Genomic DNA, 15,899 nt, shown 5'->3' with positions numbered 1-15,899 from the left:
GGGAAGGCGCTACAGCTGAAGTGATATAGTAGTGCATACAACATCCATTTGTTATTTAGCATATGCCATTCGATTCTCTACTTGTCTCATCCTTTTATTTTTGTTTTTCTTCTGACTTCTTACTAAGAAGCTGTGGAAGTGGGTTTCATTACTTTCTCTTCAGGGACAATCCAGGAAAAGGAAGTGTACTCCTAACAAAGGATAGACGCAAAGGGAAGGGCATCTGGATCACTAATTTCTAGAAAACAACCTGGTAAGTAATCATGCCCTATATTAAAATGATATATTTGATTTCTGAAGCCTAAGCTCACCCCATCTAGCCCCTCTGTTCGATAAGCTCTCGATGGAACCATCTTCTGGTGGGAAGAGCGGAAAGGAGGAAGGTATCGTGGGTAAGTGAAAGATCGACTCTGGAATTAACGGGACATGATCTCAGCAATCCAATCTTCGTATAACCACACACTTCTGTACTCCTTGACTTTCTTCTTATACTTTTTGTGATTGAACGGGTAAATGGGATCTGGCATAGAACCAGCTTCCTGCCATTCTTCCCACAAGCTGTCCATCAACAAGTGCTTGTAGTTTAATGTGTTACGCCAGTCCGCTTCCTCTATATATAAGGCGCGAAAAGGTGCTTGAATGAGGTCAATATGAAAAAGTTCCGGAGGAAGTAGTCTTGCAAGTCGTGCATGAAACTTCACAACATGATGGTACCAGCGTTCGTCAAATTTTCGAACTACACTCAAATCTCTGATATGCAGGCTAAACAATGACTCTATCCATCGCGCCGGAGTGAGCAGCTTTATGGGATAGAAGGAGTTGCCATAACCATCCATATCCCAATCAGGAAGCCGGCGGTCTGTAGAGAGGATGAAATTAGGGTCATTGGGCTCAGGAAATTCAAGGGGAAGATCGGGCATGAGCCAGAGCCACTGGGACTTCCGGAGCAGACCGACAGGGTAGCACAACTCGAAGTCTAAATAGCGATGGAAGTGTCTGGCAGACCACGGGAGCGGAAAGGGGTTTAAACGGTGAGTTGGGTTTTCAGCCCAGAAGCAATGATCAGGACAAGGATCCTCGGACAAACCAGCAACTCGCAACGCTCGTATAGCGGCATCCAGGCGATCGTCTGGAACCACGAAGCAAATTGAAATAGACTATTGTCGATCAGTTAGCCTTGTTCATATTCTTTCTCAGTCTATTATATGGTTGGTTTGCCTTACAATATCCCTGTCCACTTGCTGGTAATGCACGTTCATCAAATCTCCGCAGGCCACATAGGGAATCTTAGCATGATCCAATAACTTGGCTATCTGAGATCCCCAATTGAGCCAATCTGCACTATCGTACTCAGGGGTCGGGAACATTGGTTTCCAACCCATCTTGAATATGAGACAAGGGTGGTGTAGTGGTGTTGAAGAGTAACTATCCCAATCAGTTTCAGACGCTGGTCATTTCGGGTTGTAGTTCGTTCACTCGCTGCTGGATGCCATGACCTCTTGCGTCTATTTATGAATGGGGTTGGTGATGGATTTATGTCCCAGCGTGCCTAAAGCTAGTCATCCATATTCATGAATTTTACATCGATGTACATGGACTTTCCGAGTTCCTTCTGCTTGTTTCATTCCATTTGGCTTGATGGAAACTCTTCCTCTGTTGAAAAGCCATTGCCTCAACTTGTGCCTTGAATGGTAGGTGCAGCAGTCGCATCCAAGATGTCGGGGGATCCCTACTGATCTACTGCTGTGCAGACGTGAATGGCCATCAGCAGTACCTGCTCTCAGATCAGCAGCACATGAAAGCAATAGCATAAAGTATGCACAAGCCTTTATCTTGTGTCCCAGTAGATATGCAGTGGGTGTTCCCAGCCATCAATGTGGAATTGTGAGAACAAGTCACGGCCCTGTCTTTACATATTCGTATAGTAGACGCACACTCCCTCTTTACCTCGCCCTTGATTCTCTTCTCATGGCAGCCCAGACGGGAATAGAAGAAGGGAAAGCGTCATAACCATCTGGAGATTCCAACATGTGCCACTTTCATCATATCACGAAATAAGTTATTCGAACTGTGAGTACATGAATCAAGCTAAGCTCTTGCTGTTTGTGTGCATCCAAGACTGGACGTTCGCATGACCAAAGACATACAACGGCTCTAAAATAAGGTTTCTGAATGTTTATGTCGCGAATGTCCGAAAGAATGTGAAAAGTAATAAGACAAACATGTTGGATTGCGGCTTTAGATCGTCATCGCGTCAAGGGTGGCTGGATTATCCGTGAGGTAAGTAGATGGAAGAACATGCAATCATCGAGAAGGTTTGAGGGGCTTGAACCAAATAGAAGGGCTGCGTAAGAAACTTCCGAATTTAAAGAAGAGACAAAAATAATAAACATACATAAGATAATCAGGTCTGACCGAGAAAGAAGACTACGTTGAAGTGGATGATGGTGCGAGATCGATCCGCGTCCGAAAACAACGGGAAAAAAAAGAATGGGGCAAGCCGGGCTTGAACCGGCCACCTTCAGATTTACAGAGACATCCTTTCGGACGAAGCCTGTGGGCCGAAGTTAAAGCTTCAGTCTGACGCGCTCCCAGATGCGCCATTGCCCCGATTATGTGAAATACTATAAATTTTTACTACTCTTGTAGGCCCTTTTGCAAATGTCAAAGTATACATTATGCAGCGAATCCGACCGCTGAGTGTGAAGCTTTCGCACTATATGTTATTTTTTCGTATTTTTGATATTATATGATTACTTTTAGCATACTATAATGGTGTTATTTATGGGTAATTGCGATTTGGAGTTGGCTGGCACGGCTGTATACTGATGCATTTACTGACATATTATCGTTAGGCGCCGTCGACCGTCTGCGACTAATGGTACTTGCACCGAAATCGATATGATGACATTGACATGCATCTAACTGTTGAACTTGACTAGAATGTATCTTTTCGAGTTTACTGTATTGCAACTGATGCAGATATGCCCCGTACGCAAACACCTAGACTGCTCGTTCCATGCTCCGTTCTTCGGAAGCCATGGAGTTGATTATGAAACATCCCAACTGAAACAATCAGGCTCTGCAACATGTTAAACAAAACCACGTACTGCTCATCACTTCACTTCATGGTATATCTGTCTACCATGCCTCCAAAGCAAGTACTCAACTGCGTCTTACTTTCTACATCCACCTCAGCCTCAAGAAGCTCCCGAACCGGCGAGATCCGCTCTGCAATATCACCCACCAACGCGACTGCTTCGAGTCTTCAACACTTGTCCTTCCCTGACATACTTCAAGGTAAACTATTCCCCACCATTGGGTCTGAACATTGTCTTTGAATGGATAATACTGTAACCTTCACAAGAAAGGAATCTTCCCTCAACAGCATACAGCCAACCAACCAACTAAGCAATTACATAATCAACCAGAAACTCTCATGAACACTGACTAACCGCATACAGCTAGCGCAATCTACAACAACCCCACAACCATCTCCTCCCACAATATGCAAATTATCCACAGTCAAAAAAACATAGAGGAACAGGAAAACAAAATAAAATAAAAAAGGATGGGGCAAGCCGGGCTTGAACCGGCCACCTCCAGATCTTCAGTCTGACGCGCTCCCAGATGCGCCATTGCCCCTTGATTGGTGATCATTGACCAGGGTTTTGACTATATGAGGGAAGCGTACACGTTAACGGTTAGAGATGCTTACAACAGGCATATGGAGTACATCGATCGATCGACTCATGCCTGTAACTTGATGAGGTGTTGATATGTCCTGGGCATGGTGGGTAGGAATAGCACCATAAAACATTCTATCCCTGCATGGTGATGGACTTACTATATTTACGAGTTCTCCGATACCATTCCATCTAATATAAACTTGCCCACGCCAAGAGATAGACAAAGAGGGAGTTGTTCCTGGAAAGCAGACAAGGACAAGTACTATCTAGAGCATTGTACATTCTATGTGCTTGTAGTCTTCATTGTCCCATTATCCGGGCAAGTTAAAAGGGGAAAGTCAACGAACTCCCCTACCCACTCAACCTTTCGTCAACCACTTACCATTCTAGATAGCCCGAGAAAAGGCATAGTCCATCCCGAATGCCTTAAGAATAATTATTTTGATTTTTGTACATCAAGTTTAGCTTCATTTAGCACTCTTTGGTTACCAACGTATCAACCAATGGGGCAATGGCGCATCTGGGAGCGCGTCAGACTGAAGATCTGGAGGTGGCCGGTTCAAGCCCGGCTTGCCCCATTCCTCTTTTTTATCTTTTTTTCCTTCTTTGTTCTTCTTCACCTATCCAATTTATTTCTTTTTTTTTTTTTTTTTCGTTGTGTATGTGTATCATCCTTTTATTTACGGAGTAACATTGGAATTGTAGATTAGATTGTGTGTGTACTCAGTCTTACTTTCATCCGTTGCAGTTTTGTGATGAAGTGACCTTGTAGAGTAAGAAGAAGGGGAGCATACTTACGGTTTCTTACATATATATAAACTACTTGTTGTGAAGATGGTATCTATCTGAGAACATATTGCTTATCTATCACAATCTCTTTAATGTGGAAGTACTAATGTTTTTTTTGGATGTCCATAGTTATGCATTACGCACTAGGTATATATACCGATCAGTCTGACCGTAAGTACTGTAAGTATACAGGAAAACGAGATGTGAAATCGACAAAGGCCACCCCAGATGATAAGCTGTACAAACGAAGACACATGGATATACGAAATAAACAAGAGCTGCAGCATTATGTAATTGCGTTGCTCACGCCGGTGCCAAACACTATTAGATGGAGATGACCAAGATGATAGAAATTCAAGCGGTAAGTGAACCACCAAGACGAGAGAGAGAGATGCCAATTAATGAGATAGAGATGGGAATAATCCCTGCTGCACCGGGTATGTCGAGGCCAGAAAATGTCCAGAGAAATGAAAAGAAAGAGAAAAATCCACAATTGATGAGATCGTCCATCCATCCGTCAATCCGTAAACGCCGTTTCTGCGTATATAGCAACAGATAGCATGTACCATAGCATGCCATTCTTGAGAAAATAAAAGTACCAATGAAGGATAAGATCAAAATGCACGTCACCGGTGATGTACATCAACCTGACTAGAATAGTCGCTTAACGTCAACTATTTCGACGTTTCCTGGGCGGTCTCGTTCCATATGGAACCACCAGTCCCTCCCACTTTTGTGGCTATAATTCCATGATCCGGTGCAGGTATCTCGGTCCCAAGGGAGTGCCGTTGTAGACGAAAGACTCATCGGCGTCGCTGGTGTTGTAGGGGTGTTTGGACTGGTGCCCAGCGCGGACCGACTGCCGATGCTGCCCCATCCAAAGCGTGAGGTTGTAGTTGAGGTCGGCGACGGCGGCTCTTCGGGCGCCGGTTTCGCGTAGCCCTTGCCGCCAAAGCAATTCACTCCAACTCCAGCAGCATATGTAAGGGACTGGCTGGAGGCCAGCACATGTTTCCAATCAACTAAACCTCCATCACCATCCTGCCCTGGTATGTCTGGTCGAAGGATAAATCGTGGAATTGAGATGTCCTTCTCACTTGTCCTACAGCCTATCCTCCCCATGAAGGCTGGCATCCGGAAGTCATACACGGTGACCGGACCTTCGTGATCATCGGGCAAGACATCATTCTTAGGCTGCACACCACCTATGCCGAACTCGTCCATGTCCAGATCGGACCCATCATCGGAAAGTTCGTCCAATGCATTGTCTGGAACGTACGAGTCCGAGTGATCAGTGATGAGCAGCCGCATTCCGGTTTCCGTGTCCTTCGCTGCCATATCAATAAAAGTCTGCGCTCGTATCCGAGCAGAAGTCAAGTTGTTCCCGGCGGGCAGGGCCATTGGTCGGGTCGTAACAGAGCCGTGGGAGCTACGGGGGAGGCTGTAACGGTCTGGCTTGAGCAGTGCTTGCCCGCGTGGTATCGGCTGGCATACAGCCTGAAGGACTCCCGGAGGTTCTATATCCGAGGGTGCTCGCAGTGCTTCAAGGCGAGGGAAGCCCACAGACAGAATACTCTGAGCTAGATGAGAGTTCGGGGACTCTGTATGTCGCGGTGGTTTCACAAACGGAGCGTAATCGAGCCTGCCGAGCCCGGCGGCCGAGTCGGGTCCTGTAACGTCCCAATGCAGATATCGAAGCGTCGAAGAGGCGAAAAGTGGTTGAAAAACAATCCCATCGGCATTTAGCGTAGGGTTCTTGTTGCTCTGGACGAACTTGAATCGTTCCAACTGTCTCAGCGATGACAGGATTTTCGAGATAGTAAGCAACGAATCGATGTTCTGTTCGATAAGGGCCAGGGTCTTGAGCGAGCGAGACTCTGGACGCATGGCAAATTGACAGAGCCCTGAATCAGTCACGCCCGGGAGGTTCTCCAAACGGAGCGATTCGAGCGATGGTAGGCATAGAAGCGCGCTGTCCGCAAAGGCATCCGCGTCAAAGTTGGAAATGCAAAGATTTCGCAGCGACGGCAGGAGGCTGACCATGCGAAGGAAGATGCTCGGTTCCAGGGCGTTGTTCTCGTTGACGCCATAAAGCATCAGGGTCTCTAGATTAGTCCACGAAACATGGTAGTTGAGAAACTCAAACATTTGCGAGGGGCCCAAGCTCCAGGGGCATGATGTGCTGCGAGGGGATTCTTCGGAGACCGCCGGGGCCTCTCCTAGAACCCAAGTGTGCTCCTTCAACTTTCGACGCGTAGACAACGCATGTGTCAGACGATCGAACTCATGGTTATACGGGATGGTCAAGCCGAGCAATCGTTCCAAGTTTGGGCACACCATGACGACCGAGGCGACTAGGTCTCGGTATTCTTGCCATTGAGTGCTCTGCTTCACTGTTGTGAACAACAGGTCCATTTGGGGGACTCGAAGCTCAAGAACGAGATTGGCCAGCAACTTCCTCTCCCGGAGGGTTCGTCTGAGCAACTTCAAGCGGCTTCCCCTTTTGAGTCGGTATTTCTTCAATTGCGACGGCGAATCGTTTCCAATGATGTGTATGCGGTTATATCTGGATGCAGGTGACCCGATTAGCATACGCGGGAATAGCTATGACGAAGGGCTGAAAGCAGAACAATATACTCACAACTTCGCTCTGACTCCCTTTTCCCACGCCCGGCAGGTCAAGGACAGAGCGTGCAAGTCGCGCTGAAAGCATGTTAAGCATCCGGTCTGATTGGGGCCGACATGTAAAAGCTCCAATTGATCTAGAATGACATCGTAGACTTCTTGCGGTAGTCGCTTAAACACCGACTCCAGTATCTTATCCAGGGAAGCAGCGGAGTCGAATACGCGAGCAGGTGATGTGGGAGAGATAGGAGAGTAGACTGTAGGGGCAGTAGAGACACTGTAATTGCTCTTGAAGGAAGAAACTGATGACGTTCGAGAGGAGACCGGCTGCACTGTCACGGCATATGCTGCATCCTTGCAATGTATAAATTCGCTTTGAGGAATGGGGCTGAAGGGCACAGCAGCGCTCTCGGGTCTACTGGCGACGACACTCATGATGAACACCGGTGTTGCATTTGACGAGCACCGTGAGAGGGCACACAGGGGAGAGTTAGTGGAGGGGGAAAAAGTAGTGGTGGTGGTGGTGGTGGTGGTGGTGGTGGTGGCGGCCTGTATGAATAGTGCGCAAAGACCGTTGGAGACAGAGAAAGGGGGAAAGGCGCTCGAGTGGGGAAACGATGGTCGAAAAGAACGGACGGCACAGGAATGTATGAACAGTAAATTAAGAGGCACACCAGCTAGAGTGTGTATATACGAAGGAGTGTGGATGTAAGGAACGAAAAGGAAGGACACACAACAAGCAACAGTAAGAAATCACAACGAAAGTTGTAACCTGATGGCCAAAGGAAGTAGTACTTGAGAAAGAGAGGGAAAAAAGAAAAAAGACAGCGCGGCGCTATTTTAGGAGAACGAGGGGAACATTAGCGTGAGAGCGGGCGCCAACAAGTATCAGGACCACACATTTGGTCGGCTGAAGTTAGTTTGAACGCCCAAAAGAGCTTAACGCAGGACCATTGATGGCACGAGAAAGTCAAGAGGCAGGCCACCGCGAACACGCCACTTCTCCGAGTGTGTACATCCAGTAGTCAAGAGTGGTCGGACTACCAGATAGGAGGACTTGGGACGGCAGTCGAGGGCCGATCGTCCCCACCGGAGGAACGAGGATCTTAGGTTCACTAGTCCGTGGTGAGACTGCAGGGCATCGGCATCACAGCGACTCGTGCTGGAAAAGGAAAAGCGGAGACCTCGGCTCAAACATCACTCCATCCGATATTCATCCATCCAATACTGACGGACCCAAGGAAGAGCAGCCGTCGCCAGGGGGGGAAGGGGAGGTAGCGATGCTCGGTTATGACGGGCTGCATCAGCCGTACGGAGGATGATATGAACTAAGCAGAAGGAAACTGTCGGGCGACTCCAGGATTCAACTGCCAATGCAAAAGCGGACAGAGGCCCGTGAACTAAATCGTTAGCTGGAGGGTTAGTCTTTTGGAGACAGTAGTGGCGGCTGTAGTATCACCCCAAACGAGTAACGATGCGACAATTCAGTGGGAGGATGAGCGACTCCGCAAATGTTTCGCAGGACGGCGCATCATCATTATCATCCCCAGAAGATCAAAAGGCCTGAAAACCGTCAATTGGCTTTTGGTTGTTTTGATGATGTAGACGGTAGCACACCGTAGCCCCGATCCCACCCAACCGAACCAAGAGTTTGGGATGGGTCAAGGATGACGACGGAGGTGCAGGAGAAGGAAGGAAAAAGGAAGGAAAAGGAGGTGGCAGCCCCGAATCCATGGAATCCCGTGCAGGGGATTGCCTCGACACCCGCGGAACGAGGCAGGAAGACTATACCGAGTAGAGTCTAGCGCGGTGACCGGGCTGGCACTAGCGTCAGGAACAACCACGCTAGTCCCGAATGGAGATGATACGCTACGAAAGCCCCTTTTCAGTGCGCATTATTGCTCTCTTTGCTCAACTTGCCCCGGACAAGGTTGATGATCCAGTAGTTGGGGTCTTTTCTGAAGTTTATTTATACCATCCAATGGATTGATGACGTCGATGCAGCTTACGATCACCATGCTGAGAGGATTTTACACAATATGACGAGAGAAAAAGCAGCTATTATTTATCGTGTTCATGGGGGAGGTATTGATGTCGGTAGTATGTACATATCATGAGGGATAGAAGTCTCATTTGTGTAAGTGTACGCTGTGCATATATAATATGCAGCAGACACGCAGGCAACAGAAATAACGAACTAACCTGCAGCACAGTAGCACGTCTCCTGAAGACGAACCACCGTTATCACCCGTTTAGTCGTCTTTAGTCTAGTCTCCATGGCGATGGGTCCCTTTCCAGCCATCGGCTCGCACCGTCCATTAACCATTGGCTGTTGCGTTGGACCCATTCGTGTGTAGCAGAGGCCTCAGTGTGTATGAGGGGAATGTGTGTGTGGAAAGTGGAAACCCACGCAGCCTGCAGTTAGTCAGCCCCCGTTTTTGGAGCATCAATCTCAGACAACGATGGTGAAGGAATTATACCGCGCTCGGAGATAACTGTCTCAATGCGTTCCACCTGTTTCGTCATATAGATTGGTTAATATGGATGCAATATACAATGATTGTTGTCCGAGCTGAATAACATGCATATAAAAGTCACTAATCGCCATCATCCACACAGCCGATACCTACATTGTAAGTACGTAGATACTAGGTACTAGTACAACCTCTTAAATCCGAACTTCTTCCCCCTCAATTTCATCCTGGACCGATTACACAGCATAATATGCTAATGTATAAATAACTACACAAATATCCCGAAACCAACCGATCCGAACAAATGCCGCATGATACACTCCACTCTCCTCCGGCAAGTGCAACATACAACCCTACAACCACTGGCCTGGCATTGATGTGCCATTTTTCTTCCGACCGATCCAACCCCTCCCCCTGTATCATTCATTGTATATAAATAAGCACTCTCTGTATCACCATCACCACCACCCTCCACACAATGCCATGGAATAAAAAAAAAAGAAAAGAAAAACAAAACAAGGAACCACAATAGCCTGTTTCACATACTACCACACCTAACCAACTTAGTACGTATGTAACTCAAGTTCTTCCCTCGAGTCAGGGGTCCGTGGGGCCGTCCGTCCGGTGGTGGTGGTGGTGGCTGCAGCAACCCCCCCTGCAAGTGTTGCTTCGCTCAACTAGAGCCGGCCTCACGATTGGCCCGAGTACGTTATACTTTTGTATTGATTATTTCGGATCTTTGCGAAGGGAAATAGGATCTACACTCCGGGTTCCTTGTTGGGAGGTCATTGGTTCCCTTTTCTGTGTGGTTGCAGGGGAACTAAAAAATTCGGCCAAGATTTTTGGTGATGCGAACTGCAGTGGAATGGGGTTCGGGATATCCGTGGGGGATGGATACATGGATTACATACTACGATATAAACTGTTATACAAGGGTGTCAACCCTAAACAAACACATTCAAAACCTCAAACTACTTATTAATTCATATCCATTTATTTACACTCAATTGCTTTGTCCAACCAACCCGCACTACAAAGGAATACATCCTACCAACAATCCTCCACAAAATAATAGAAAAAAAACAAAGAAACGATCATCACCACTACATACCATAAAAGTCCATATCTACCACTCGCACGGCCCCCAAAGCGACCACCACCACCTCTTCCAGACCAGACCAAGGCAATTTAGTATACTAAACTCCTAAGTAGTAATAGAGTTATACCCCATCTAGTAAAGTCTAATAGTGATAATCCTTCAAACCCCCAAAGACGTGAGTCAGTAAACGCACCAGAGTATCTTTCATTGGCTAGTTAGTGTTCGTTCGTGTCTCAGAAAACTTTCACACAAATCATCACCTACCATAACTTACTTATCCAAATATAGTTTAGGTAGTTATCACACAATATCACATCGCCATCATCCATCACATCGCATCTCAGCCTGGCATTTTATTTTGATTCTTGCACATTCGTTTATTTATTTATTTATTTACATTGTAAGCTTAACAGTGCATTAAGCACAGTACTAGGATCTGATCTGATCTGATACCTAGTCCCAACACAACACAACACAACACAACACAACACAATCAAAATACACTAAGTACTATATATAAATATAGTAACTTACCCTGAAGGAATCCCTCATCTGAGCTCAGCGCGAATCAGATCACTTTATCGTTGGTACTATCGTTAGTAAGTAAAGAGTGCTGTGTGTGTACTCTTCCCGTGTATGTCAGACAATGTCTTGTCTCAGCGAATATTCTTGTTTTAGTCTTATCATCAGACAAAAATAGGTCTGTCTGCCAGTGCACTCGGCAGTCTGGCACCCATGATTTCATGGCTTTACTTAGGTTCAATGTTGGATTGTTGGGTCGGTTTCAGCCGAGGGTCCATCGGGTTTGAGAAGATCTATCCAGTATCCACCTAGTATTTATTCTCTAGTAACTAGATAATTTTAGATCGGGTTTGTACGGGTAGATACTAGATAGATATATGTATGTAGGGGAAGGGGTGTTCGTTGGACACGGCTTGTCCCGATTGATCTATGGATGTGTGTTTCAGATGGTTTAATTTGTGCCGTCTTCGTGGGTTTTGGGTCTAGGGTTGGCTTGGTCTGGGCTTTCTCTTTCCCTCTTCCTCTCCCTCTCTGCTACAGTTCGCTTGCTTACTGCACGGTAGTAACTACGATCTGGACACTTACGTATAAACCTAGAACAATTCAAGGCAATTTGTGTATATTGTTGACCGATCTAGCCAACAGACAATCTCAAGCAAGCGTCCTCCTGCGCCATGCTGCCGGATAATAACGCCCCTGCATCAACACTTCACTATGTTGTGCGTGTTTGTCACTCATGCTTGTAACTCCTCCGCATGCGAAAGTCAAGAATCCGGGAACAAGACCAATACGAGTTCGCAAAAGCTAACCGCAAATTCAAGGCAGCACGTGGGTCGACCGGCGATGGAGCCAGGCGACTGCCGGATATCACAAGGTTTGACGGAAGAACAAAGTGCAAATGTAAGGTCAAGTATTCGTGGACCAGGCTCATGTCCCTTCCGTGCAGGACAAAGCCTGATCGGTGAAGTATATCCAACCATCTATATCCAGATGACCAGTGAAAAAGAATCAAGACATGGAAGCCGCAGATAGCGATAAAGATATGAAGAGAGCAAAATATGATCAAACCACTGCGGGGGACTAATACTGCTGTTACCATAGCAAGAAAAATAAACAAAAGCTAAGGTGTAAACCACGAATAGCAAACCAGAAACGAAAGGTAACAACAGCTAAGCCCTAATCACCCACGACGGCATGTACAAAAGCAAAAAGGGTCAAAAAATAGGCACAAATCACAACTCCATTATCATGCATCAGGCCATAATCACATGTCGAAATTATCATCAACGTTGAAAATACCGGGCTCGCCGCCCTCGTGTGTCCTCTGTACCCCACTCATGCGGTGGTTGGCAGTGCTTGCCGGCTGCTGAGGTCGTTGCCAAGTCTCAGCGTCCTCTTCCATGTGGTCACCAGGCTCATTGGTAAAGTGGTGATCCATGGAGCTTTCGTTAACAAAGGTAAAGCCTTTGAAGTTGGCCTGCAGACCGGGAGACAACGGCGTCGACGCCGGCATAAACCCATTGGCAATGGCAGCTGCACGGTCATTGAGTGAGTTGTTGGTCTCGAGCGCATTCGTGAACTCGGGATCGAAGTTGGAAGTGTCAGTGTCAGACTTGAGCGTTGGCTTGAACGGAGGGATCACCTCCTTCCGGCCCAATGCCTGCCAGTCGACGTCGTCAAAGAATGGGTGTGCCATAAGTTCCTTTGCATCGCCCTTGGCACCAAGGCGGTGCTTGGGGTTCCGGTTGAGCAAGCCCTTTACGAAGTTCCTTCCCTCCGTGCTAAGAGCGTCTCGAGGGAACCGGACTTTGCCAAAAGCGATGTTCTTGTACATCTGCTGCGTGTCCTCGGCGTAGAATGGACTCCAGCCGCAGCACATCTCAAACACGAGAACTCCAAGGGACCAGAAATCGACCATCTTGGTATATCCCTGTTCGTCAAGCAATACTTCCGGAGCCAGATACTCAGTCGTACCGCAGAACGTGTTCGTCGTGTCGTTTTGGGTCAAGTTGGCCTTGGAGAGACCGAAATCACAGAGCGCGATGTGACCATTCGCATCGAGCAGAATGTTCTCCGGCTTGAGATCCCGGTAAACAATGTCGTGATCATGAAGGTGCTGCAGAGCTAGAATGAGCTCGGCAATGTAGAACTTCGCTCTGGCCTCCTGGAATCGCCCCTCCTTCTGAAGATGCCAGAACAGCTCACCACCGGACATGTAGTCTGTGACAAGATAAAGATCGGTGGGTGTTTGGAAGGAGAACTTCAGGCCGACGATGAAAGGTGAAGCCGCCATGGCTGTGCGGACCAAGATATTCCGCTCTCCCAGAGTATGTGCGACCTCCTTCTTCTGAATGATAACCTTCTTCGACAGGACTTTCATCGCGTAGATACGACGTGTGTCCTTTTTCTTGACCTGATAGACCTGGCCAAACGTCCCTTTGCCAATGAGTTTGAGGATTTGGAAGTCATTCGGCCCAACCTGCTTCTTCTCTGTCCGCTCGAAGCGCATCTCCATGTGGATCTCCCCAGACACTTGAGAGTCACCCGCGCCACGGGACTTCAGAGGGAACCATCCTTCTAGCCGGCTGTTGTCATCCTTCAAGTTGATGCAAAGGCGCACGTGGCCCAAGAATGCTTCCTGATCCTTGCGATCATACACCGAGACATCTACCTCTGACTGATCACCGAAGACATCGCTATAAGGTAATAGTTAGTCCACATACCCTTCGTTAAACATGGCTAACAGGAGGATGAACGTACAAGACCGCTTCGTGGTTCCAATGCGGGTCGGTCACTGGGGCACGCCCCCGAGGCTCACCGTCGAGCGCGCTGTTGTTGCTGCTTTGCCGACTCTTCATGGGTATCGCCATTGGGCGTCCAGCCTCACGGTCCGACTTCTCTTGTTCTTTCTGTTGGCGTTCCAAGGTAGCCGCTTCTTCGTCCTGGGCGCTCTTGGAGATGACTTCATTCCACTCAAAAACGCAGACGACGTACGGGTCGAACCCAGGTCGGAGCCCTCTAGCTTCGGATATGTTTACGTAGAGCTTGCCCTTCAGTGAGGCCACCGGAGGACCAGTTGGTGAGGGAGTATCTCTTTCAGGGGGGAAGGCTTCGTTGAGCTTGCCAGCGATCTCGTCGGCTGCATTCGCCGATTCATCGGAGGGCGGCTGGGCAGGCTCCGACGGATGAGGGGAGGAGGTGGGTGGCTTCTTGTCGGTTTGCGAACCTTCATTGGACATTGCTCGAGGAGTGAGAGGAGGTGTACTCTTTAGACGCACGAGATCCGACACAGTTCCAGTTAGCTTCGCCAGATTCTCAGAAGACATAGACACATGTGGTTTTTCGTGTTCGAGAAGGGGAGCATCCGGCAAACAGAATGCATCTGAGGCAGGAAGAAGGGAGGGGTTGGAAAAGTGGGAGGCAAGGACTGGATCGTCAGAGACGCTTGAGACGGGAAGTGAGGTGTGACGGCGGGATGTTTGTTCAGGAGATGACATGCTTCCGGAGGGGGAGAGGTAATTTTTCAAAGTATTGAAGATGGAGCCCATGCCCTTGTCCGGGGCAGAGGAGCCCAATTCAGCCTCATCCGATTCTTTCTGCAAAAGAGAACAAGCGGAACTATAGGGGGGAGTAGGCAAATTCGTTGGGGGCAACGTTTCCGGCTGCAATGTGTGTGTCTCAAGGCTCTGGTCCGTTGAAGCGGTAGATGACTGGGTATCCGAAGCCTCGGGGCGCTCCATCATAACGAAAGAGCCCGAGGGTGAGGAACCTCGATCCCGTGTCCCTGTGGGGGCCGCATCCGACTGGGGGTTTTGCGCGGAAGTAGAAGTCTCAGAAGACCAGGTGTTGGAGGAACGGGACTTATCACCAGAGGGAGAACCAACCTGGAAATAACTGGAGTTTATGGAAGGCAGACGCTTGTCCGCTAAATCGGGCTGTGGAGTCGAGATCCCAGTAGGAGTTGGACTGTTGGAGCCGATTTGATCCTGATTGTCGTCTTCTTGCGTACCATTGCTAGCGCACGAGTCAGCCATGATTAGAAACCCAATTGTTGTTGAGATAAGGCATGACAGCGTAATTAAGACCCCCATAGTGCTACGTATGGTGGACTGATAACGCAAAGACAGAAGGCATATGACAAGCGATTCGCAGTATAGCAGGGGTGGGTGCTAGGTCTTGAGCTGGCATCGAAAGAGCAATGGATGGCAGTCTCATGCAGGGCGATTTTTGTTTCCCTCTTCAGTCCGTGCGGCATATAGCCATTGCTTGTCGTGGATGACTCCCGCACGCGACATGATCCATGGGCAGCGCCGCAGAAACCGAGGATGAGAAGCTTGCATGCTAACCATGACAACACAATGAGGGCTGAAGTACGGCAGTCATCCGCCGTTGAGCGAAAACTTCGCACCCAGCTCTTTCATCCTTCTACCATACACTCTCTCTTGCCACACCCGGCATACGATGAAATCCAGACCAAACAGCAAAGAACGTGGTGAAAGTTGCGACACTGTACTCACCTCCGGGATCTGGGCTGCTTCAATGAGCCCGCATCTCCATGCGGCCCTAGTCCACTCTGAGCAGCAGCCATCTTTATGTTTCCATCCGACACCCAAAATCCACAACCAGGAATACCGAGGGTCGAGTCTGTCGGTCGCGCCGCTGTGATAGAAGTAGTGATGTCAAACCGACGAGATGGTCGAG

General features: G+C 48.2%; 3 protein-coding genes and 3 non-coding genes across 6 annotated transcripts; 1 reads left to right on the top strand and 5 right to left on the bottom strand.

The window, feature by feature from the left end:
- Positions 1–416: 416 nt before the first annotated feature.
- Positions 417–1,382, bottom strand: BO85DRAFT_499424 (uncharacterized protein; the record flags this gene model as incomplete). The annotated part of the gene is made up of 2 exons (XM_025664070.1): positions 417–1,157; positions 1,224–1,382. The coding sequence occupies 2 exons, from the start codon at positions 1,380–1,382 to the stop codon at positions 417–419; spliced, it is 900 nt and encodes a 299-aa protein (XP_025512838.1).
- A 1,109-nt stretch (positions 1,383–2,491) lies between these two features.
- On the bottom strand, positions 2,492–2,610 carry BO85DRAFT_t206. The gene has a single exon. It is a non-coding gene; the product is annotated as a tRNA-Phe (tRNA).
- A 962-nt stretch (positions 2,611–3,572) lies between these two features.
- On the bottom strand, positions 3,573–3,645 carry BO85DRAFT_t205. Its single transcript has one exon. It is a non-coding gene; the product is annotated as a tRNA-Phe (tRNA).
- Positions 3,646–4,194: 549 nt separating this feature from the next.
- BO85DRAFT_t216 lies at positions 4,195–4,267 on the top strand. Its single transcript has one exon. It is a non-coding gene; the product is annotated as a tRNA-Phe (tRNA).
- An 862-nt stretch (positions 4,268–5,129) lies between these two features.
- On the bottom strand, positions 5,130–7,538 carry BO85DRAFT_377918 (uncharacterized protein; the record flags this gene model as incomplete). Its single annotated transcript, XM_025656279.1, has 2 exons — positions 5,130–7,044; positions 7,120–7,538. 2 exons carry the CDS (start codon positions 7,536–7,538, stop codon positions 5,130–5,132), a joined length of 2,334 nt encoding a protein of 777 aa, XP_025512837.1.
- Positions 7,539–12,462: 4,924 nt separating this feature from the next.
- On the bottom strand, positions 12,463–15,232 carry schA (serine/threonine protein kinase SCH9; the record flags this gene model as incomplete). The annotated part of the gene is made up of 2 exons (XM_025663666.1): positions 12,463–13,894; positions 13,959–15,232. 2 exons carry the CDS (start codon positions 15,230–15,232, stop codon positions 12,463–12,465), a joined length of 2,706 nt encoding a protein of 901 aa, XP_025512836.1.
- Positions 15,233–15,899: the final 667 nt, after the last annotated feature.

The sequence above is a fragment of the Aspergillus piperis genome, assembly GCF_003184755.1.
Source record: "Aspergillus piperis CBS 112811 unplaced genomic scaffold BO85scaffold_17, whole genome shotgun sequence".
Taxonomy (NCBI): domain Eukaryota; kingdom Fungi; phylum Ascomycota; class Eurotiomycetes; order Eurotiales; family Aspergillaceae; genus Aspergillus; species Aspergillus piperis.
Note: the sequence above shows the minus strand (reverse complement) of the source record. Positions and strands in the feature narration are given on the sequence as shown.